General features: G+C 42.5%; 1 protein-coding gene and 1 non-coding gene across 4 annotated transcripts in view; both read left to right on the top strand.

The window, feature by feature from the left end:
* The first annotated feature begins 11,796 nt into the window (after nucleotides 1-11,796).
* Nucleotides 11,797-23,548, top strand: part of PRKAA1 (protein kinase AMP-activated catalytic subunit alpha 1) — a 39,243-nt gene continuing 27,491 nt past the window's right edge. For 2 of the 3 annotated variants that reach the window (XM_054489634.2, XM_054489641.2), the window contains exon 1: nucleotides 11,797-12,868. In XM_054489634.2, coding sequence (XP_054345609.1) covers nucleotides 12,529-12,868 — 340 coding nt within the window. In that variant the 5' untranslated portion in view covers nucleotides 11,797-12,528. The remainder of the gene's footprint in view (nucleotides 12,869-23,548) is intronic. The other variant, XM_054489635.2, reaches the window with a different exon arrangement.
* LOC129037707 (small nucleolar RNA SNORA57) lies at nucleotides 20,731-20,875 on the top strand. Its single transcript, XR_008502934.1, has one exon. It is a non-coding gene; the product is annotated as a small nucleolar RNA SNORA57 (small nucleolar RNA).

The following is a 23,548-nucleotide window of genomic DNA, read 5'->3' as shown; positions in this document are numbered from 1 at the left end:
GACAAAGCAAGAATGCACAATCTATGAACCAGGAAACAGGCCCTCACTAGACACCAAATCTGCCAGCATCTTTATCTTGGACTTCCAGCCTTCAGAACTGTGAGAAATAAATTTCTGTTGTTTATAAGCTACCCAGTTTATAGTGTTTTGTTATAGCAGCTCAATCATATTAAGACAGGATGGTTCCACATGTGGAAATATTTAGAAATACGGATATTTTTATTGGTTAATACACACACATCTATTTCTTTGCTCTGTCAGCAGATAGGATCTAGATGCAACAGCACTCCAGAAACAATGAGCAAACCTAGCACTGAATCTTGGTTTCTATTACCATTCTCCAATAAAAGTAATCAGGACTCCTTGGAGAAATGGCTGATTCTAAAACTAGGGCAGGGGATATACAAAATGGGTCTGGAGCATCTTGTAGTGGCAGAAAGTAAGAAAGTGCTAAACAAGTGAACAATACAAACTATGTTGATGGAGGTATATCAAAGGGATACAGGAGCCAACTGAAAGAGCACCCAAGGACTAAAGCTGGAATAACTTGAGCAATAAGATAAATTGACATTAGTTTATAATCCAGTGCATAAAATAAGCCCATGAGTCCACACTGCTATACATAAATGATTGATTGAATACATAAATAAATTGAAAAGAGGAGACAAATCTTCCACAAAGAATTCCAAATAATTTTGGTAGACATCCCACTCTAGAAAACAGGGAGCATAAATCACCATTTCTTAAATGTGGGCTGTGCTCACTGACTTCCTTCCATATTACGTAATAGAAATGGGGGAAAAACAGTAACTTTACATAGAAAAACCTGACAAATAAACCTTAGCTAGGCAACCAAGGTAAACGTCTACAGTGATAACTCATGTTGACAGTATGTACCCTTGATATGATATGGACCATTATCTCTGTGTTCTTCTTCCCCCAAACCCATAATACTAGTCTAGTCATGAGAAAAACACCAGAGGAATTCCAACAGAAGGACGCTCTACAAAACAATGGACCAATGCACCACAGAACTGTAAAGGTCATCAAAAACAGAGAATGAGAAATTGTCAGAAGCGCCTAAGGAGACGTGGCAACTGTCTTAGCTTGGGATGCCGTAATATTGTAATAAAATAAATACATATTTTGGGGGGCTGAGTGTGGTGGCTCATGCCTGTAATCTCAGCACTTTGGGAGGCTGAGGAGGGCGGATCACCTGAGGTCAGGAGTTCGAGACCAGCCTGACCAACGTGGAGAAACCCTGTCTCTACTAAAAATACAAAATTAGCCGTGCGTGGTGGCGCATGCCTGTAATTCCAGCTACTCGGGAGGCTGAAGCAGGAGAATTGCTTGAATCTGGGAGGCAGAGGTTGTGGTGAGCTGAGATTGCGCCATTGCACTCCAGCCTGGGCGACAAGAGCGAAACTCTGTCTCAAAAAAAAAAAAATATATATATATATATACACACATATATATGTATGTGTATATATACGTATGTGTATGTATGTATGTGTGTGTATATATATGTATGTATATATATATTTGGTCTCTGCTGCTGGTTCCTAAAGCACTCATAAACAGGGGCACTAGGAAAATCTTTTCTTCTAATATTTGGTCTTTGTCTTCATTTCCTGACATGGAGCTCCTAAATCTCTTGGAATTTCCTGGGTGATAGGAACATTTTTTGTTCTAATAAGGCAACTTTTGATGGGCTCATGGACAGCCTTCATGATGGAGGCTGGGTACGAAGGGAGCCAACTATGTAATTAGAGGATTGAAACTTTTCTGTCCTACCTCCCAACCTCTGGAGAGGGCAGAGGGGCTGAAGGTTGAGTTTATTACCAATGGCCAATGATGTAATCACTCACACCTATTTAATGGATCCTCCATAAAAATCCAGAAGGACAGTGTTTGGAGAGCTTCTGGACTGCTGGATATGTGGAGGTTCCTGGGCGGGGGTGTGTCTTGAGAGGGCATGGAAGCTCCACGCCCCTTCCCAGATGCTTTGCCCTATGAATCTCTTCCATCCAGCTATTCATCTGTATCCTTTGTAATAATATCCTTTATAATAAACCAGTAAACATAAGTAAACTGTTTCTCTGGGTTCTGTGAGTGCTTTACAAATTAAAAGAACCCGAGGAGGGGGTTGTGGGAACCTCTGATTTATACCTAGTTGGACAGAAACATATACAAGTCACAACCTGGAGTTGTGGGGGTGTAGAGTCTTACGAGACTGAACCCTTAACCTATGGGATCTGGCATTACCTCTAAGTAGACAGAGATAGAAATAAGTCAGTGTCTGCTGGAGAATCTGTTGTCAAAAGTGTTGTATTGAGTGGTGTTTGAAACTATAAAAAAGTGGTTTTTTTCCCCCTATCTCATTCAGTTGCTGTAACAGAATACCATAGACTGGGTGGCTTTATAGACAACAGAAATTTCTCACAGTAATGTAAGGTGCAAGTTTGAGATCAGGGTGCCAGTATGGTTGGGTTCTGATGCGGGCCTCCTTTGGGTTTGCAGACTGCTGACTTTTTGTTGTAGCCTCAGGTGGTGAAAGGAAAGACCCAGAGACTTTTCTGGAGTCGCTTTCATTTATGAGGGCTCTACCTTCAATGACCTAATTACCCCCCAAAGACCATCTCCTAATATAATCACACGGAGAATTAGAATTTCAATACATGAATTTTGGGAGGGACACAAACATTCAATCCATAACATCTAAATATAAGACAAGGCTCGGAGCAGTGGCTCATGCCTGTAATCCCAGCACTTTGGGAGGCCAACGCAGGTGGATCACAAGGTCAGGAGTTCCAGACTAGCCTGGCCAACATGGTGAAACTCCGTCTCTACTAAAAATACAGAAATTAGCACTGCCACAGGTGGCACACGCCTGTAGTCCCAGCTACTCGGGAGGCTGAGGCACAAGAATTGCTTGAACCCAGGAGGCGGAAGTGGCAGTGAGCCGAGATCCTGCCACTGCACTCCAACCCGGGTGACAGAGCAAGACTCCAATCTAAAAAATAAATAAATAAATAAATACATAATTACATAAATAAAGTATTCTGGAAGGGATCCTAGAACAAAAAAAGGAACTTAGGTAAAAACTAAGGAAGTTGGAATAAAGTGAAGACTTCAGTTACTCATAATATATCAATATTGATTGGTTCATAAATCATAACAAATGTACTACAGAATGTAAGGTGTTGATAATCGGGAAAACTGCATGTAGGGCATATGATAACTCTGTATTAGTTTCACAATTTTTCTGTAAATCTAAAGCTGTCCTGAAAAATAAAGTCTATTTTCAAAAAGCATTTGGGAAGGCTGGGCACTGTGGCTCATGCCTGTAATCCCAGTAATTTGGGTAGCCGAGGTGGGCGGATCGCCTGAGGTCCGGAGTTCGAGACCAGCCTGGCCAACACGGTGAAACCCCATCTCTACCAAAGATACAAAAATTAGCCAGTCATAGTGGCACGCATCTGTGGTCCCAGCTACTTGGGAGGCTGAGGTGGAAGGATCACTCGAGCCTGGGAGACAGAGGTTGGAGTGGGCTGGAATCGTGCCACTGTACTCCAGCCTGGGTGACAGAGTGAGACTCCATCCCCCAAAAACAAAACAAAATAAACAAACCAAAAAGTATTTGGGAAGCTTAGAGAATAATATCCAGCAAAGTAAGTAAGAAATAAACAAGGAAATAAGGATCTTAGAGGAAGGAAAGTAAGATAAATCAAGGGATGAGGTTAGAATACTAAAATGCATGCCTTTAAGTGACTACATCTTTGTTAGAGTTAGCTGTCAGTGTGAGTCAGCTGAATTGAAAAAGCTTTGCAGATTTGTTTCTTAGAACATCCCCCAGGGCCTGAGGCTAGAGGGCAACAGCACAAGGTTGGAGGGAGCTGAGCTGGGCCAGCTGCACAGGAGGTAATCTATAAGTGATATTATACACACCACCACCACCACCCCCACCCACCCCCCGAGGCCTGAAAACATCACTGGAATTTCTATTTACCTGAGCTTCTTACCTGAGCTCTTCTCAGAGGGATGTAGTTAAATAGAACTACTTTGACAAACCACTTGGTCAGGGGCGGATAAAACTCCCCAACCCACAAACACACGTCTAAGAAGTCAGGGTCTGGTTACCACAAGGTCATTGTTTGCTGGGGCACTGATCCAGCAGTCCTCTTTCTCTGCCTTTCCACTCAAATAAATGTTGGACGGATTTTTTTTTTTCTTTTGAGACAGAGTCTCGCTGTGTAGCCCAGGCTGGAGTGCAATGGCACAGTCTTGGCTCACTGCAACCTCTGCCTCAAGCGATTCTCCTGCCTCAGCCTCCGGAGTAGCCGGGACTACAGGCGCGTGCCACCATGTCCGGCTAATTTTTTGTATTTTTAGTAGAGGTGGAGTTTCACCGTGTTAGCCAGGATGGTCTCGATCTCCTGACCTTGTGATCCGCCTGCCTCGGCGGACGGATCCCAAAGTGCTGGGATTACAGGTGTTAGCCACCGCGCCCAGCTAATGGTGGATAGATTTTTAAATAATTTTGCTTTGAAGGAGACCAAATTCCTGGTTTGAATGGAGAGTCAAATAATTAGCTTACTAAAGGCATCTACATGTTTATCAGCTCTTTGTACTACCAAAGTATAATTCAGTAAAAGCAATTCTAACAGTGACCAAAAAACAGGACAAATTACTCTTCCTTGCTGATGGTCTCAAATGATCCAAGGGTACAGTTTAGACTATCAGCATATTCTTCAGGTACCCATCCGAGGATATACTTTCTCTTAGCTGATAAGAATAGGGCACCAAAGAATTTAGAGTTACGTCTTCTGGCAAATGAATATACTTTGTACTGCTGATTATGTATAGATCCATATGTCTGATAATCAGCAAGTCAACTGAGGGGTGGGCAGGGTTGATATCTTCTTATTAACACTAAGGAATCCAACCAGGACTAACCAACCACATCCACATGGTGATGGGCCAACAGAGTCCTTGTGAACGGTGCCAAGATTTTCCCTAGAAGACAGTTCTGGGAAAACTGTGTGGCTCACACCTGTAATCCCAGCACTTTGGGAGGCCGAGGCGGGTGCATCACGAGGTCAGGAGTTCGAGACCATCCTGACCAACATAAGTGAAACCCCGTTTGTACTAAAAATACAAAAATTAGCCGGGCATGGTGATGCGCGCCTGTAGTCCCAGCTACTTGGGAGGCTGAGGCAGGAGAATCACTTGAAACCGGGAGACGGAGGTTGCAGCCAGCCAAGATCATGTCACCGCACTCCAGCCTGGGCGACAGAGCAAGACTCCGTCTCAAACAAAAAACCAAAAACAAAAAATAGGTCTGGGCCTGTTCTACAAGGGCAACTGAGCTTAAAATTCATCACTATGAAGGGGTTGCAAATATCTTAGCCTAAAATAATTTCAAGGCCCAGTGTGGTGGCTCACACCTGTATCCCAGCAGTTTAAGAAGCTGAGGCAGAATTCCTTTAGCCCAGGAGTTGAAGACCAGCCTGGGGAACATAGTGAGAACCCGTCTCTACAAAAAATTTAAGAAATGAGCTGGGCGTGGTGGCACATGCCTGTGGTCCCAGCTACTCAGGAGGCTGACATGAGAGGATCCCTTGAGTCCCGAGGCTGAGGCTGCAGTGAGCCATGATCACACCCACTGCACTGCAGCCTGGGCGACAAAGCAAAAGCCTGTCTCTTTCTAAACCAGGAGCTAGAAATCATCTATCATAGGTAAGGGGAGACAATTTTCTACAAGCTAATTTTAATCACTGTAACTTCTTGGGGAGCTTCTAATGTAAATGGACTGCTGTTCTGCCTCTTCCACAGGTTTGTATTGCTTCAGGATCCTTTAATTATGCATGTTTTCTAAGTAAGTGCTTTGTCCTTGGATCCCTTTATAAAGTGGAGAGACTATATCCATATTCATTGCTCTACTTCATCTGCCATCTGTTCGGTGATGACAAACAATCTATAACACTGGGCTGACTTTTAAAAGAAATTAGTAAGTATTTTATTGATATATAATATTTCTACATATTTATGGGATACATGTGATGTTTTGTTGCGTGCATAGAATATGTAACGATCAACTCAGGTATTTAGGATATCTAGCATTTTGAGTATTTATTATTTCTATGTGTTGTAAACATTTCAGATGATCTCTTTAAGCTATTTTGAAATATCTAATACATTGTTAACGATTAGACTGACTTATCTTTGGAGTTATACAACTGCATGACCAGTATCATCATGGATATCTTTACCTCTTTACCTGAAAGTCTCTTTGATGTTTTTTTTTGTTTGTTTGTTTGTTTTTTAGATGGAGTCTTGCTCTGTCACCCAGGCTGGAGTGCAGTGGCACAATCTCGGCTCACTGCAACCTCCACCTCCTGGGTTCAAGCGATTCTCCTACCTCAGCTTCCCGAGCAGCTGGAACTACAGGTGTGTGCCACCATGCCTGGCTAATTTTTTGTATTTTTTGTAGAGATGGGGTTTCACCGTGTTAGCCAGGATGGTCTTGATCTCCTGACCTTGTGATCCGCCCGCCTTGCCCTCCCAAAGTGCTGGGATTACAGGCGTGAGCCACCAAACCCAGCCTCTTTGATGTCTTAATGTTATAAATATTCATAATTTCAGTTAAACATCCATTCCTCTAAAATCCTACCGGAATCCTGGGAGGTAATTAAGATTCCTTCCTGGACGGGCGCGGTGGCTCATGCCTGTAATCCTAGCATTTTGGGAGGCCGAGGCAGGCGGATCACAAGGTCAGGAGTTCGAGACCATCCTGGCTAACACAGTGAAACCCCGTCTCTACTAAAAATACAAAAAATTAGCTGGGTGTGGTGGCAGGCACCTGTAATCCCAGCTACTCGGGAGACTGAGGCAGGAGAATCTCGTGTACCTGGGAGGTGGAGGTTGCAGTGAGCAGAGACTGTGTCACTGCACTCCATCCTGGGCAACAGAGTGAGACTTCGTCTCAAAAAAAAAAAAAAAAAAAAAGATGCCTTCCTTTCCCTCTCTATGCACATCACTCCATTCCTTCCTTTCTAATTCCACTTTATGAATAGATCTTGAGTTTTTCCTTTTCGTACGTGGTGGCTGCCTCATTTCTTCATTAGGTGATTGCAAGTTTCCTAATTTACCACTTTGATCTTGGTCTTCTCTAATCTATATCCTCCAAAATAAAGTCAGAGTTTTTAGAAATTTTTCTAAAAGTTAACTTTTTTGATTCTGTAACATATGCATAAGGCTCTAAATCAAAATTTACAAAGGGTAAACAGAGAAAAGTCTGCCCCTTGCCCCTGACTCTTAGTCACCTAATTTCTCTTCCCAAATATACCCACAGCTACCAATTTTGGAGAAAATAATTTATTTCTAAATTGCATCTACTTCACATCTTTCCATGGCTTATCACTCTACAAGATAATGTCCAAACTGAGAAGCACATGAGGCATTTCAGGATTTCGTCTGTTTAACTTTAGTGGGTTTACCTCTCATTTCTTCTAACAAGTCCCTCTGTACATCAGATTCCAGCCCCCGTAACAATTAGTTCTTCCCTAAACAGCCTACTTCCCTCTGATTTTCTTTTTTTTTTTTGAGATGGAGTCTCGCTCTGCCACCCAGGCTGAAGTGCAGTGGCGTGATCTTGGCTCACTGCAACCTCTGCCTCCTGGGTTCAAGTGATTCTCCTGCCTCAGCCCCCCTAGTAGCTGGTATTACAGGCGCCCAACACCATGCCCAGCTAATTTTTGTATTTTTAGTAGAGACGAGGTTTCACCATGTTGGCTAGGCTGGTCTCGAACTCCTGACCTTTGGTGATCCGCCTGCCTCGCCTCCCAAAGTGCTGGGATTACAGGCATGAGCTGCCGTGCCCGGTCCCCTCTGTGATTTTATATCTACTCTTTTTCCTACCTGCAATGCCTTCCCCAAGTTCCCTCCATCCCCCATGCCACCTGTTTCTTTCTTTTCTTTACTTTTTTTTTTTTTTTTTTTTTTTTGAGATGGAGTCTCGCTCTCTCACCCAGGCTGGAGTGCGGTAGTGCGATCTCGGCTCACTGCAACATTTGCCTCCCAGGTGCAAGCGATTCTCCTGTCTCAGCCTCCCGAGTAGTGGGATTACAGGTGCACACTGCCATGCCTGGCTAATTTTTTGTATTTTAGTAAAGACAGGGTTTTACCATGTTGCCCAGGCTGGTCTCAAACTCCTGAACTCAGGCAATCCACCCGCCTCAGCCTCCTAAAGTGTTAGGATTACAGGCGTGAGCCACTGCGCCTGGCCTTCTTTACTTTTTTATTTTTATATTTTTGAGACACGGTCTCACTTTGTCACTCAGGCTGGAGTGCAGTGGCATGAACATGACATACTGCAGCCTTGACCTCCTAGGCTCAGATGATTCTCCCACCTCAGCCTCCTGAGTAGCTGGGACTACAGGCATGCACCACCATGCCTGGCTGATTTTTTGTATTTTTTGTAGAGATGAGGTCTCACAATGTTGCCCAGGCTGGTCTCAAACTCCTGAGCTCAAGAGATCCTCCTGCCTCGGCCTCCCAAAGTGCTGGGATTACAGGCATAAGCCACTGTGCCTGGGTGGCCTCCCTTTTTTTGTGTGTAGAAAACATCATCTCTTAATACTTCTCCATAAACAGATTCAAGTTAAAGCTTTGGCAGACCTCCACAGGTAAAGGTTATCCTGACTTCTCATAATGGACTTTAGCACCGTATATGTTTTTATTTATTTTTTAAGAGATAGGGTCTTCCTCTGTCACCCAGGCTGGAGTACAGTGGCATAATCATAGCTCACTGCAGCCTCTACCTTCTGAGCTCAACTGATCCTCACACCTCAGCCTCCAAAGTATCTATGACTATAGGTGTGCACCACCAGACTCAGCTAATTTTGAATTTTTTTTTTTTGTAAAGACAGAATCTCACTACATTGCCTAGACTTGTGTTTTTATTATAGCACCTGTAACATTGCTTTGTCTCCTATTAGAAGGCAGAACCATGTTCCTTTGTTTTTTAAGTCCCTAGGATCTAGCAAACTGCCCAGTACATAGTGTTTGTTTAACAAAAATAAAATATTAGTTACAATGTAGCTACAAGTAAGCTAAGGAAATATTAGGCTGCATTAATAGCAGTGTAGTACTCAGAAGTTTTAGTTCCAGCCACCATATTTAGAGATAGTCATCGGAGAAGTTTAATATCCACCTGGCAGTGTAGTCTAGTAATGCTGTAATGCTGTAATGACCTCCGAGGAGGCACCTGCTCCCTTACAATGTCTAAAGGGCTAGAGAGGAAGCAGCTAACTGCTAACCACACAGCTCCTCCATGAGGCTGGACATTCTTCACCACAGTGTTAGTATGTCTTCATCAGTGCTGAGATGTACTGTGATTTATTTGTACTGATAAAAGCTACAGTACTTAAGTTTGCAAACAATTTACTTTTTCCCTACTTTTTTTTTTTTTGAGATGGAGTTTCACTCTTTTTGCCCAGGCTGAAGTGCAATGGCGCGATCTCAGCTCAGTGCAACCTCTGCCTCCCGGGTTCAAATGATTCTCCTGTCTCAGCCTCCTGAGAAGCTGGGGTTACAGGCACAGGCCACCACACCCAGCTAATTTTGTATTTTTAGTAGAGATGGGGTTTCTTCCATGTTGGTCAGGCTGGTCTCGAACTCTTGACCTCAGGTGATCTGCCCGCCTTGGCCTCCCAAAGTGCTGTGATTACAAGTGTGAGCCACTGCGCCCGGTCTGCTTTTCCCCCACTTAAACTAGAAAGGAGTCAAGTTACTTCTATAGGCCAGGCTTGGTGGCTCATGCCTGCAGTCCTAGCACTTTGGGAGTCTGTGGTGGGAGGATCGCTTGAGGTCAGGGGTTCTAGACTGGCCTCGTTAATATAGGGAGATCCCCATCTCTACAACAAATGAAATGAAATAAAAATAGTCGGGCATGGTGGCGCGCACCGTTAGTCCTAGCTACTTTCTCGAGGCTGAAGTAGGAGGAATGCCTGAGTCCGAGTTTGAGGTTACAGTGAGCTGTGATCTAACCACTGCACTCTAGCCTGGGCAACAGAACAAGTGCCTGTTTAAAAAAAAAAAAAAAGTTACTTCTCTAATGTAACTCCTGCCCACTTATATTCCAATACATTTTACTGAGATGGGGTAGAGTTACAACAGATAGTTCAGGAAACTGGGAGTAAGCCACCGTCTACCTTATCTTTGCTTCCCCCTGGTAGAATGTTGAGTATGTAAATATTATCTCTCCTGGATGGGTGGGGGATGGTGGAATATAGAGGAATGCTATTGTAGATCATGAGCTCTTTCAAGGTAAGGACTATGACTTTTCATTTTTTAGAAAAATGAAATTTTCTATAGCGTCTGGCAGTTAATGAAAGCTTGAAGAATGAAAGAAGTGAACATTTGGGGATAGATCAATGGGAGAATGAAAGGAAGACAGGGTGGAAGAAACTGTGACAAAAAATTTAAAAAGGTAATTAAGAGAAAAAGCAAAGGAATACAGGAGGCTTCTTAAGACAGTAGTCTTACAAACAGTGAATTGGATTCAGTTTTTAACTCAACATGAATGGAAAAGAAACAAAACCAAAATTAAAACACTGAGCAATTAAAGCTGCTTTAAACAGAGACTATGGGAAACTGGATAAGATGATGTCTAAGTTTCTATCCAATTTTTTGATCTATAATTCTAGGTTTTATCTCTCCAACAATGCTTTTAAGTGTAAATGCCATTTAATGACTATTTATTAAATAGAATTATAATCTACAACAGCACAAAGCAGAAACAAACCCATGTTTCTACTAAAAAAAAAGGTTATGTTACTTTCTTGAGTTTTCATAGTTTCATGAAGAGACTGGCAAATGGATTTGCAAAACTCAGCTTCAGTTTGTTCCCTTGCAACATGCTCAGTGAATGGTACACAGCTGAGGTACTTTGCTATCTTTTCCTTTTTTTTTCCCCTAGGGGCACTCTCCCACCCTTGGGCCTGAGGAGAGATGTTATCAGATCTTTTTCTTTCAGGTTAGAAGAAATGGCAGAACTTTCCTGGGTTAAATTCTAGATATAATAAAAACTTAAAGTAATTTAAGGTGCTATTTGGGGAGGGGAGGGAGTTTAAGGTTCCCTGCTCCACACGGGAATCCAGAGAGCTATTTCTGTTTTACAGAGATCCAAAATCCAAAAATTCTGCTTTACAGAGATGCCTTGTGTAGAAACTTACAAGGCAAACAGATAAAAGTGAAAAAGCCAGACACCGAAAGTTAAAACAGTAACCACTACACCACCTGCCCCCCAAATACATCAGTAATCAAAGATTTCTTAACCTTTTCCCCTTCAAACAATGTGCAGTCCTCAATACAGTAGGAACTTGATTAAGGCTAGCAGGAACTGTTCCCTGCTTATCTGGTGTAATTCTAAGCTCAAAGGCAGAAACTTTTGCTTCCCCTGCAATATCTTCCTTGGAACAAAACAATGCCTAATGCATGTTACTTTGATTTCAGAAACATAGAGGAGAAAATCAGGAGAGTTGGGTAATTGATTTTAGTGGGATTAAAAATGACATTTTTAGTTTTTTTCTTTTTTTATACTCTTTTCATGAAGGTACAATTTTTTTATTGGGCCATTGACACTGGCTCAATGCTATGACATCCCAAAATTGAGAGAATATAAACTTTTTAAAACAGAACACTTGATTTTGACTACTAATCAGAGGAGTGGAATTGAGTAACAAAATCAAACATTTTATGAAAAATAAGCAGACTTTATGCTATGGTATGGTTCCATTTATGTTTATATAATAGACTAAGTATTACTCATTACAAGTACAATAAATATTTGTTGATCCGGTTGATGTAACCGTAAGCCTTGTTCTCAGTCCAGTGAACGTATACATTTTACTGATAATCTAGAAGTATTAATTCCTATACACCAAAAGATCTGCGTATCATCCCCCTCTTGGAATACACATTCACTTGCACATATCCCCGGCCTGCTCCTCGCAACAGAGCTTGCTTTGGGGAGGAAATTTCAGGATCACCTCCAGAAGAAAACACCGACAGCGCTCCTAGAGCCATCGTGGTGCCCACCAGCAACTTACGGGCTCCAAGTGAAAAAAGAGCGCGGGTTGTTGGGGGGGGGGGGCGGGGGCGGGGAGCGGGAAACTCCATCACAGACGCAAGTGAAAACTCCTGCGGCTTCTAGATTCCATCCGAGAAGGAAAGATGAAAATCAAGGTTAGGAAGTAGTGGCAGGGCGGTGTCCCCTGCCTTGCTTTAATTCACGCGGCTCTCGTAACAAGCCACAGATCTGCATCACTCAAGCGGGCTTCCCAGTCCTCATCTCCCCTCTGGAGTCACCCGGAGAAGGGTCTTCTCCGACCGCAGAGTGGTAATTAGGGAAGATCGCAGCGGGAGAAACTCCGCCAGGGTAGAAAGGAGCCTGGGGGCGACGGTCCGCCTAATCGTTCCAGGAAGCCCCTCCGCGTGCCGGTGGGCGGGCGCCCAGGCCCGAGGATGCGGGGCAAGGAGGCGGGTACTGGTGATTCTCCTGGCAGCCCCCGCCCGCCCCGCCAGGGGGAGCGTCTGCGCCCGACGGCGGCTGCGGGGCCTGGGCTGGCGGCGCAGGGCGTTGGCTCGGTTTGGCGGCTGCCCTCCCGCGTCCCCACCCCCTCCCCGCCCGCCCCCGGCGCGGCCCTGCCCGCCCCCTCCGCCCCCTCCCGCAGCGCCATGCGCAGACTCAGTTCCTGGAGAAAGATGGCGACAACCGAGAAGCAGAAACACGACGGGCGGGTGAAGATCGGCCACTACATCCTGGGTGACACGCTGGGGGTCGGCACCTTCGGCAAAGTGAAGGGTGAGAACCCGCGGGACTAGGCTCAGCCCCAGCTGCGGAGCCGCACGACTTCCCCTTTCCGCACCTCTTCATCCTCCCCTGCCCGCTGCGTCCCTTCTTTCCAGGGCTGGGCAGCCCCTGTCCCGGATCCTGCGGGTGCTCTCCCCAGCCGCCGCGGGGCTGCGGCGCGGCCAGCACAGGCCGGGTGGAGGTGGGGATGGGGGTGGGGGTGGGGGTGGGGTGGGGGGCCAGTCGCCATGGCGACGGCGCCGCGGCCGGAGGGGCTAGTAGGTACGAGGGGCTGGGATGCGAAGGTGCAAACTTTCCCAGGTGGGGCAGGCGGGCGGCGCGGCGTGCTCTGGGTGCTGGGAGGGGGCGCCGGGCGCGATCCCCGGGGAGGCGGCCTCTTGTGCGCCCGGGTTGTGCTCCCTTGGCTCAGGGCCAGCCCATTGCTTCCTTGGCGGTCCTCGGCGTTGTCCGTATTTCCGTCCTCTGTAGGAGGCTGTCGATTTCCCGGCCCCTGCTGTTTCCCGAGTGCGAAATGTGTTTCCGCAGAAGTAAGGTTTCTTTGTGGGTAGCCGACATCATTTTTTTTAAAGGCCATGTCGTCGGAAAGGATCACTGGTTTCCTTCCGAGCAGTTAATGAGTATAAACTGGTTCAGTATTTGCGATGCATGGTTTACGTTCTGAATGAGACTGTGCCTTTAGTGTTTCCGAATTAACAGGAGTTTCTTCGTGCGAAACTTGGCTGTTAGTTCAGATGTTGCCTCCAGATAGTATTTATTACTTTATTAGTACAGTTCGTTTCCACTTATTTTCAAAGGTTATTTGTATTCTAATAAATGCTTTAAGTGCACATCATTTGAACTTTTGTTTTAAGAAAGGTGTATTGGGTGCATTGTACACCATTCGGGTGACGGGTACACTAAAAGCCCAGACTTCACCACTATGCAGTTCATCTGTGTAACCAAAAGCCACTTGTACCCCTAAAGCTATTGAAATTAAAAGAAAAGTGTGGACTCTTTCAAAACAATATTCTGGAAATAAGCTTGCTCTACAGTCCACCAATTCTGGCAAAAAACGTTTAATTGCAAGTTTTGTGAGGCATGATTTTTTTTTCTTTAACATATTTGACTTTGCTATAAGGGATGCAGAGAAAGGAAGTTTGGAACTGATAAAAATAATTCATGCATTGGCTTTGGATAAATAATAGACTGACTTGCATATACTAAGTTCTTGGTAAATATTTGACTTGAAAGAAAAAAAGTTTGCCAAAGTCTGTACGGTAACTCAACTGAGCCTTACTCTTCCAGAGCTAAATAAACATTTTCTGATTTTATTTAGGGTTAGAAGAGAAGAACCCTTCCTTCTCTTGCCATTTTCTGAGTCATAGAATTGGAAAATTGTTGTGTATCCCATAGGGAAGCAACTGCCTGAACCTTCTTATGAAAATCGGCAAGGCAGACAATGTCAGGAGGAAGTAAGAAGCAAATGCCAGAATTGGGTAATAACAGCTATTAGGACAGGTCCATATAAGACCAGTAAGATGTTTCTGTGCCCTGGAAGTTTTAACTTTATCTTTGGCTATGATATTTCTTGTTAGCAATTACAAACTGCTTTTTAGTTTACAAGTGTTTGTAAAAAAAAAAAAAATGTTCATTTTTGCCCCCACCCCTTCCCAGAGTTCTGCCTGGTTTAGGGTGTTCATCATTCCCCTAATATAGACCTGAATGCTTGAATAAAGTCAGGTCTATTTTTTTTTCTGTTTTTTTTTTTTCCCGAGATGGAGTCTTCCTCTGCTGCCCAGGCTGGAGTGCCGTGTAGTGCGATCTTGGCTCATTGCAACCTCCGCTTCCCGGGTTCAAGCAGTTCTCCTGCCTCAGCCTCCTGAGTAGCTGGAATTACAGGCGCCCACCACCACACCCGGCTAATTTCATATTTTTAGTAGAGATGGGGTTTCACCATGTTGGCCCGGCTTGTCTCGAACTCCTGACCTCAGGTGATCCACCCACCTCAGCCTCTCAAAGTGCTGAGATTACAGGCGTGAGCCACCGTGCCCGGCCAGGTCTGTTTTCGTATTTGCTAAGTGGTTTTTGGCATGGCAGGTAATAAAGCAAGAAGAGATTTTTCATCTTCTGGATTTGATCTGTGATATGGCTGTGACATGAATGTCTGCAATGACTTTGCTGTTTCTTAACCTTCACTTCTCCACCCACACAAACTTCTGTTGGAGTACCATATTCTGTTAAAGTCAACAAACTCTCCAAATGTACAAAGGCCAATATTAGTCCAAGGATCATAGGTTTCATAGATATGGTTAAATTTGTTCATAATCACATTTGTTGATGTTGATCAGAATCTTTAACCTGTTCATTTTTTAAGTTAACAGTTGGGATGCTTTTTGCCACAAGTAATAGAAAATCCAGCTTCACCTAGTAAAGAACTTACCTGTGGTTCTCTTTCCACGGATAAGTCCTTCCAGCAGGGAAGGCCGGCATACCTCTTATGAGTCTCATTGGCTCATCCAGTCCCTCTGGCTAGGAATGCCGTGTGCCAATTGGCTTATGCTTGTATTCCTAAGCAGGCATTAGCAAGGGGGATGGCATTGCCCTTGGAGGAATATGACCCACCCTTTGATGTGTGTGTGCAAGAGAGGTGGGTGGGTGGGAGACATCTTCTTTATTTAAAAATTTGTTTTATTTTTTGAATTTTTCTTTAAGTTATTGGGGTATAGATGGTATTTGGTTGCATGAGTAAATTCTTTAGTGGTGATTTGTGAGATTTTGGTGCACCCATCACCCGAGCAGTATACGCTGCCTCATATTTGTAGTCTTTTATCCCTCACCCTCCTCCCACTCTTCCCCTCAAGTCCCCAGAGTCCACCGTATCATTCTTATGCCTTTGCGTCCTCATAGCTTAGCTCCCACATATCAGTGATTAGAACATACTATGTTGGTTTTCCATTCCTGAGTTACTTCACTTAGAATAGTCTCCACTCTTATCTAAGTCACTGCAAATGCTGTTAATTCATTCCTTTTTATGGCTGCATAGTATTCCATCGTGTGTGTGTATATATATATATACACACACACACACCACAGTTTCTTCATACATTGAGTGATGGGCATTTGGATTGGTTCCACGATTTTGCAATTGTGAATTGTGCTGCTATAAACATGCATGTGCAAGTATCTTTTTCGAATAATGACTTCTTTTCAGAAGAGATTGCTGGGTCAAATGGTAGTTCTACTTTTAGTTCTTTAAGGAATATCCACACTGTTTTCCATAGCAGCTGTGCTAGTTTACATTCCCACCAGCAGTGTAGAAGTGTTCTCTGTTCACCCTTTTCAACAAATGGTGCTGGGATAATTGGCCAGCCACATGTAGGAGAATGAAACTGGATTCTCATCTCTCAACCTTATACAAAAATCAACTCAAGTTGGATTAAGGACTTAAACCTAAGACCTGAAACTATAAAAATTCTAGAAGATAACATTGGAAAAACCCTTCTAGACATTGGCTTAGGCAAAGATTTAATGACTAAGAACCCAAAAGCAAATACAATAAAAACAAAGATAAATAGCTGGGACCTAATTAAACTGAAGAGCTTTTGCACAGGAAAAGGAACAGTCAGCAGAGTAAACAGACAACCCACACAATGGGAGAAAATCTGCCTAATCAATACATCTGAAAAAGGACTAATATCCAGAATCCACAATGAACTCAAACACGTAAGAAGAAAACAATAGTCCCATCAAAAAGTGGGCTAAGGATATGAATAGACAGTTCTCAAAAGAAGATATACAAATGGCCAACAAACATGAAAAAACGCTCAGCATCACTAATGATCAGGGAAATGCAAATCAGAACCACAATGTGATACCACCTCACTCCTGCAAGAATGGCCATAATCAAAAAATCAAAAAAGCAGTAGATAGATTTTAGTGTGCATGTGGTGAACAGGGAACACTTTTTTTTTTTTTTTTTTTTGTTGGAGACAGTTTTGCTCTTGTCATCCAGGCTGGAGTGCATTGGCGCAATCTCAGCTCATTGCAACCTCTGCCTCCCGGGTTCAAGTGATTCTTCTGCCCCAGCTTCCCTAGTAGCTGGGATTACAGACGTGTGCCACCACGTCCTGCTAATTTTTGTATTTTTAGTAGAGATGGGGTTTCACCATATTGGCCAGGCTGGTCTTGAACTCCTGACCTCAGGTGATCCCACCCGCCTTGGCCTCCCAAAGTGCTGGGATTACAGGCCTGAACTACCGTGCTGGGCCGGTAGACATCTTCTAAGTACTTGGATGGTGTGGGGGGACAGGGTAGACACCTACACATAAATGAGTGGTGTTAGGAGAGAGAAAGGGGGACATTGATACTCAGTGAACAGGCAGAAATGGCCACTATCGTGGTGATGTTGGTAATTAACACCAACAGCCTTAATTATGCAAGAATTCTTGCAAATAATAGGGTTAGGCATATATTTAGACAATTTGGAGTAAAGAAAGCTTTAAAAATTAGTTATACATACTGGTAAATTTAACATGAAGAGGGATCTAATAAAATATATGATATTGATATGCAGGAAAAGTCTTAGTATGATATTTCATGCTTATAGGAAATTTAATTTTGTGGGGAGAGTAGGCTGGAAGTTTGGAGTGATTGTTTCCTGTTATAGGCCAAAAAATTTGTTTGGTTACTTAGTGGTAGCATTTTGAGAGGAAAGTTTACAGAAAACTAGGGTTATTTTGTGATTATGCTTGAATTGTCTTTATTGTTTCCAAGGCATCTTTTTTTTTCCTTCTAGTTATCAAGATGTTAGGTTCCGGCCCTTGTGGGCCTTCCCTCTGCCCAAAAAAAGCATGGATGAGCAAAGAGTCATATCATTAAAATGGCAATCTTTGTTAGTTTTTCTAGAGAAGATGATCTTTTTGGTAGGCTGGGTGTATCTTCGGCAAATGAGTTATTTATACATATAAACTATTAAGTTGGCAAGTATTTCTTTTTTTTTTTTTTTTGAGATGGAGTTTTACTCTTGTCGCCCAGGCTGGAGTGCAGTGGTGCGATCTCAGCTCACTGCAACTTCCACCTCCTGGGTTCAAGTGATTCTCCAGCCTCAGCCTCCCAAGTGGCTGGGATTATAGATGCCCACCACTATGCCCAGCTAATTTTTTTTTGTATTTTTAGTAGAGATGGGGTTTCACCACGTTGGCCAGGTTAGTCTCGAACTCTTGACCTCAGGTGATCCACCCACCTCAGCCTCCCAAAGTGCTGGGATTACAGGCGTGAGCCACCACGCTTGGCCTAAGTTCGTAAGTATTTCTGTGTAAAACTGCAATTTCAGCTACATAGGTAACTGTACTCTTTGTGAATGAAGCATAGTAGAAGTTATTTAAAAATTCCTTTAAAAAATATAAACATGAACTAAGCTATATGTATCAGTGTGAATGAATCTTAAAAATACAAGGTTAGACCTCGAAAGCAAGTTGTATAAGAATATGTATAGTCTGCTGTTATTTATATAAATTTTAGAAACCTACAGAACCACTCATACAATGCTGGTAGAGTATAAATTGATATCCTACCTCTACATGAGAGAGTGACAGCATTTATTAAAATTAACCTAACAATTCAACTTCTAGGAATTATTTTATAGATGTACTCATGTGTATGAAATAATGGGTTATTCGCTGCCATATTGTTGTAAATATTAATAGAAAACTTTCGAAGTAACCTTTCTAATAGTGTAATAGTTATGATTTATCCATACAGTGAAATACCTTGCAAACATTAAGGAAGAAAAAGGGAGGAACTTTGTATATTTTAGAGAACAATTTCCAAGGTATATTTTTAAGAGGAAAAAGTAGAACAGTGTGTTCAATATGCTTACCACTTATGTATAAAAGGCAGGGGCAAATCTGTATCTTAAGTGTGACTCCTTTTATATATAGAGTGTGTCTCTTTAAAGATACACACAAGACTGATTACGTTAGTTGCTCAATATAGGGGACTAGGTACAGGAGGACACTGTGTTGCACCATAGATGCTTTTGTACTTTTGAATTGTGTGTATAGTGCAGGTATTGTGTTACGAAAATATATACAATGACATTTGTAAAAATAAACATGAAAAATAATGTTACTATATTTTTTATGGATTCATACCCATGTAAAAATATTTAAACGTGGGAAACACAAACACCAAATTCAGGATAGTGGTTACTTCTGAGGACAGATGAAGGATAAGGGAATCTGGGAGGAGTCATGCAGGGCTTGAGTTGTATCTGTAATGTTTTATTGCTTAAGCTGATGGGGCTCATGGGTATTTGGAATGCCCTTGGTGTGCTTGAAATGTTTTGTTTGCTTTCTTAAATTACCATCTATAGCTTTTAAAGCCCACTCTTCCCCAGGATTAAGCTATTTTCCTTAACACGTTTTTATTCTTTCAATTTTAAAGTGGGAATGAAATGGTTAGGTGTCTAGAATATCTTTAGTAGATATTTCTATCTTTGCTGCTTCTCTGTCCTATTAAAATCCTCTGTTTCAAAGTATGATCTTGTTTGCCTTCAGGATTATATATCTAATTAGAAGAGCATTTGTTACAATGTTATGCAGTTAGACAAAGTTCCCTTTAGATGGCAATAGCATGGTTGTTAGCTAATATTTAGTTGACTAATCTGCTATTCCTGTGAGGGGGACATTGTGAATGCTGGTAACATTTGCTCTGAGTAATGTGCAAGTCTTCCGTGGCCAAAATATCTGTCTTCCCTTTCATTTAAAAACAAAACCTTAGCACTATTCTAAAAACTGACAGTCTGAAGAATAAAGTTTGAATTTTGAAAAAGGAGGGAATCCCTTAGTAGTGCATATGCCTGACAAAGTCCATTTACTACATTCATTGATTGACTATGGAACAGCATTTAGTTTGGCTACAACTGAGTTTACTCACTGGGGAGAATATTTAGCCTGGTTTTGAGAAAACAGTTTAGTTTCTGATACCATGCCAAGCCCTTTGTCCCTCTCACTGCACAGTGATGGTGGGAAGAGTGGATAGGTCAAAAAACTTGGGAGTCAGAAGACCTGCCCCAACTTGATCACAACAGCTTTACTTCCACAACTTACAGAATCTCTTAGAGCCTCAGTTTCTTTATCTGTAAAAGACAATATCTCCATCATAGGTTTATGCTCAAATGTGATAATGTGAGTGTCTCCTAAGCTATTAGATGCCATGTTTTAAAAAGTATTATGCTACTGAAGGCTGGGCGTGGTGGCTCATGCCTGTAATCCCAGCACTTTTGGGAGGCTAAGGCAGGCGGATCACGAGCTCAAGATACTGAGACCATCCTGGCCAACATGGTGAAACCCCATCTCTACTAAAAATACAAAAATTAGCTGGGTGTGGTGGCATGCGCCTGTTGTCCCAGCTACTCGGGAGGCTGAGGCAGGAGAATTGCTTGAACCCCGGAGGTGGAGGTTGCAGTGAGCCGAGATTGTGCCACTGCACTCCAGCCTGGCAACAGAGCGAGGCTCCATCTCAACAACAACAACAACAAAAAAAAAAAAAAGAGAAAGAGTTGACTCCTGATAGACTATGAAGGCTGGGATACAAATTCAAAAAGTGGAAAACCACACGAGCTGGAACATTCTAGGCTGGGAGCAAAAAGCCCTATCCTGCTAAATAACTCCCACTGCTGTCACTGTGTGAGGGTATAAAGAGCAGTTGATACTCATAAGTTAACATTTGTTTGGTTCCCAGTCTTCATGTACAGTGTGTTCCATTTAAGAAGTCATGATTATGTGTAGTACAATTAGAAAACCTGTTTTCAAAAAATATTTTTTGTTAACTTGTTAATTTTAATGGTGAATATCATAGTTTAGAAAATCCACCCTCCTTTTCTTGTCAGGGACTGAGTGTGTGGTCCTGCTCCTGTTATGTATGGAGGCAGAGGGAAAGGGCTCCCGCCCCCTCAAAATCATGTCTTTGGTGCCAGCCGGTTCTCAGTCGCCTGGATACTGAACTTCTCTGAGCAGGGCAGAACTGAGATCCAGCGGGCTCCTCCCCAGGATGCTTACGCTTTCTCATTTGATTTCAGGTCTCCTCTTTCGCTTCCTATTGCAACCAATGAAGGCCATTCCTACCATAAGTAAATAAAAAAGAAAATCTATCTTTAATAAATAACAATTGTATATATTTATGGGGCACAATGTGATGTTTTGATACATGTATACATTCTACACTGATCAAATCAGGCCAAGTAGTATATCCATCTCCTCAAATATTTATCATTTCTTTGTGGTGAGAACATTTAAACTTCCCTTTTTTAACTCTTTTGAAAAATTAATATATTTACTGTAATCATGATGCTATGCAATACAACACCAGGATTCTGTTCCTCTTGATTGTAATTTTATGTAGCCATTGACCAATATCTTCCTTTTCCCCTCCAGCCCCACTTACCCCAGCTACTGGCAATCACCATTCTACTCTCTACTTCTGTGAGTTTGACTTTTTTAGATTCCAAATATAAGTGAGTCTCAGACACCTCTGACATACTGATTTCAATTCCTTTGGATATATACTCAGTAATGGGATTGCTGGATCATATAGTAATTCTGTTTTTAGTTTTGTGAGGAACCTTTACACTGTTCTACAAAATGGCTGTATTTATAGTTTCACCAACAGTGTATAAGTGTTCCATTTCTCTGTGTCCTTGCTAACACTTATCTTTCACCTTTTTGATAATAGCCAGTCTAACAGATGTGAGGTGATACCTTATTGTGGCTTTAATTTGCATTTCTCTTATGATTAGAGATGTTCAGCATTTTTTCATCTATCTGTTGGCCATTTGTTTGTCTTTTTTTTATTTTTATTTTTGAGACAGTGTCTCACTCTGTTGCCCAGGCTGGAGTGCGGTGGCATGATCATGGCTCACTGCAGCCTTGACCTCCTGGGCTCAAGTGATCCTCCCACCTCTGCCTCCCAAGTAGCTGGGACTATAGGCATACACCACCACGCCTGGCTAATTTGTGTATGTTTTATAGTGACAGGGTCTCACCATGTTGCTTAGACTGGTCTTGTACTCCTGGGCTCAAGTGATCCACCCACCTCGGCCTTCCAAAGTGCTGAGATTACAGGCATGAGCCACCATGCCTGGCCGGATATTAGCTATATATCTGATGCATGATTTGTAAATACGTTTTCTCAGTCTTTGGGTTGTCTCTTCACTCTATTTGTTTTTGCTTGTTTGTTTTTTTGAGATGGAGTCTCCCTCTGTCGCCCAGGCTGGAGTGCAATGGCGTGATCTTGGCTCACTGCAACGTCCGCCTCCTGGGTTCAAGCGATACTCCTGCCTCAGCCTCATGAGTAGCTGGGACTACAGGTGTGCACCACTACACTCAGCTAATTTTGTATTTTTAGTAGAGATGGGGCTTCACCATGTTGGTCAGGCTGGTCTCGAACTCCTGACCTCGTGATCCACCTGCCTTGGCCTGCCAAAGTGTTGGGATTACGCATCTGGCCTGTTTGTTTGTTTTTTGCTGTACAGAAGCTTTTTAGTTTGATGTCATCCCATTTGTTTATTATTGCTTTTGTTGCCTGTGCATTAGGGGGTCATATCCAAGAAATGATTGCCCAAACCTGTGTCATGGAGCTTCTCGCCTAAGTTTTCTTCTAGTAGATTTGTAATTTCAGGTCCTAAATTTAATCCATTTTAAGTTGATACTTGTTAAGGGGTGAGATAAGGATCCATTTCCATACTTCTGTATGTGGCTATCCAGTTTTCCAAATGACATTATTGAAGAGACTGTCCTTTCCCCATTGTGTAGTCTTGGCACCTTTGTCAAAAATCCATTGATTATAGATATATGCATTTATTCTGGGCTATCCATCCTATTCCGTTGGTTGACATGTCTGTTTTTATGTCAGTGCCATGCTGTTTTAATTACTATAGGTTTGTAATATATTTTCAAACATGGTAGTGTGATGCCTCTAGCTTTGTTCTCTTTGGGCCTAAAGTCTATTTTGTCTGAAATAAGTATAGCTATCTCTGTTCTCTTTTTGTTTGCATTTGTATGGAATATCTTTTTCAGTCCCTTCATTTTCAGTCTATGAGTGTCTTTTATGGTGAAGTGAGTCTCTTTATAGGCAGCGTAGAGTTGGGTCTTGTTTTTTATCCATTTAGCCACTCTATGCCTATTGTTTGGAGAATTTAATCTGTTTACATTCGAAGTAATTATTGATAGGTAAGGACTTAGTAGTGCCATTTTGTTAATTGTTTTCTAGTGTTTCTGTAGAACCTTTGTTCCTTTCTTATTACTTTCCCCCTTTGTGGCTCGATTGCTTTCTGTAGTGGTCCACTTTGGATTTTTTCTTTTTATCTTTTGCAAAAGCATAGGCTTTTGCTTTGTAGTTACCCTGTGGCTTACACAAAACATCTTATAACTGGTATATAAGCTGATAACAAGTTAACTTTGATCACATACACAAATTCTACATTTTTACTCCCCCTCCTCCATGTTTTATGTTCATGATGTCACAATATACATTAAAAAAATAATTTGTATCTTTAACAAATTATTGTAGCTTTATTATTATTATTATTATTATTATTATTATTATTATTATTATTATTTTGAGACAGAGTTTCACTCCTGTTGCCGGGACTGGAGTGCAATGGCGTGATCTTGGCTCACCCCAACCTCCACC

Source organism: Pongo pygmaeus, chromosome 4, assembly GCF_028885625.2.
Source record: "Pongo pygmaeus isolate AG05252 chromosome 4, NHGRI_mPonPyg2-v2.0_pri, whole genome shotgun sequence".
In the NCBI taxonomy this organism is placed as follows: Eukaryota; Metazoa; Chordata; class Mammalia; order Primates; family Hominidae; genus Pongo; species Pongo pygmaeus.
This window is presented reverse-complemented; position numbering and strand designations above follow the sequence as displayed.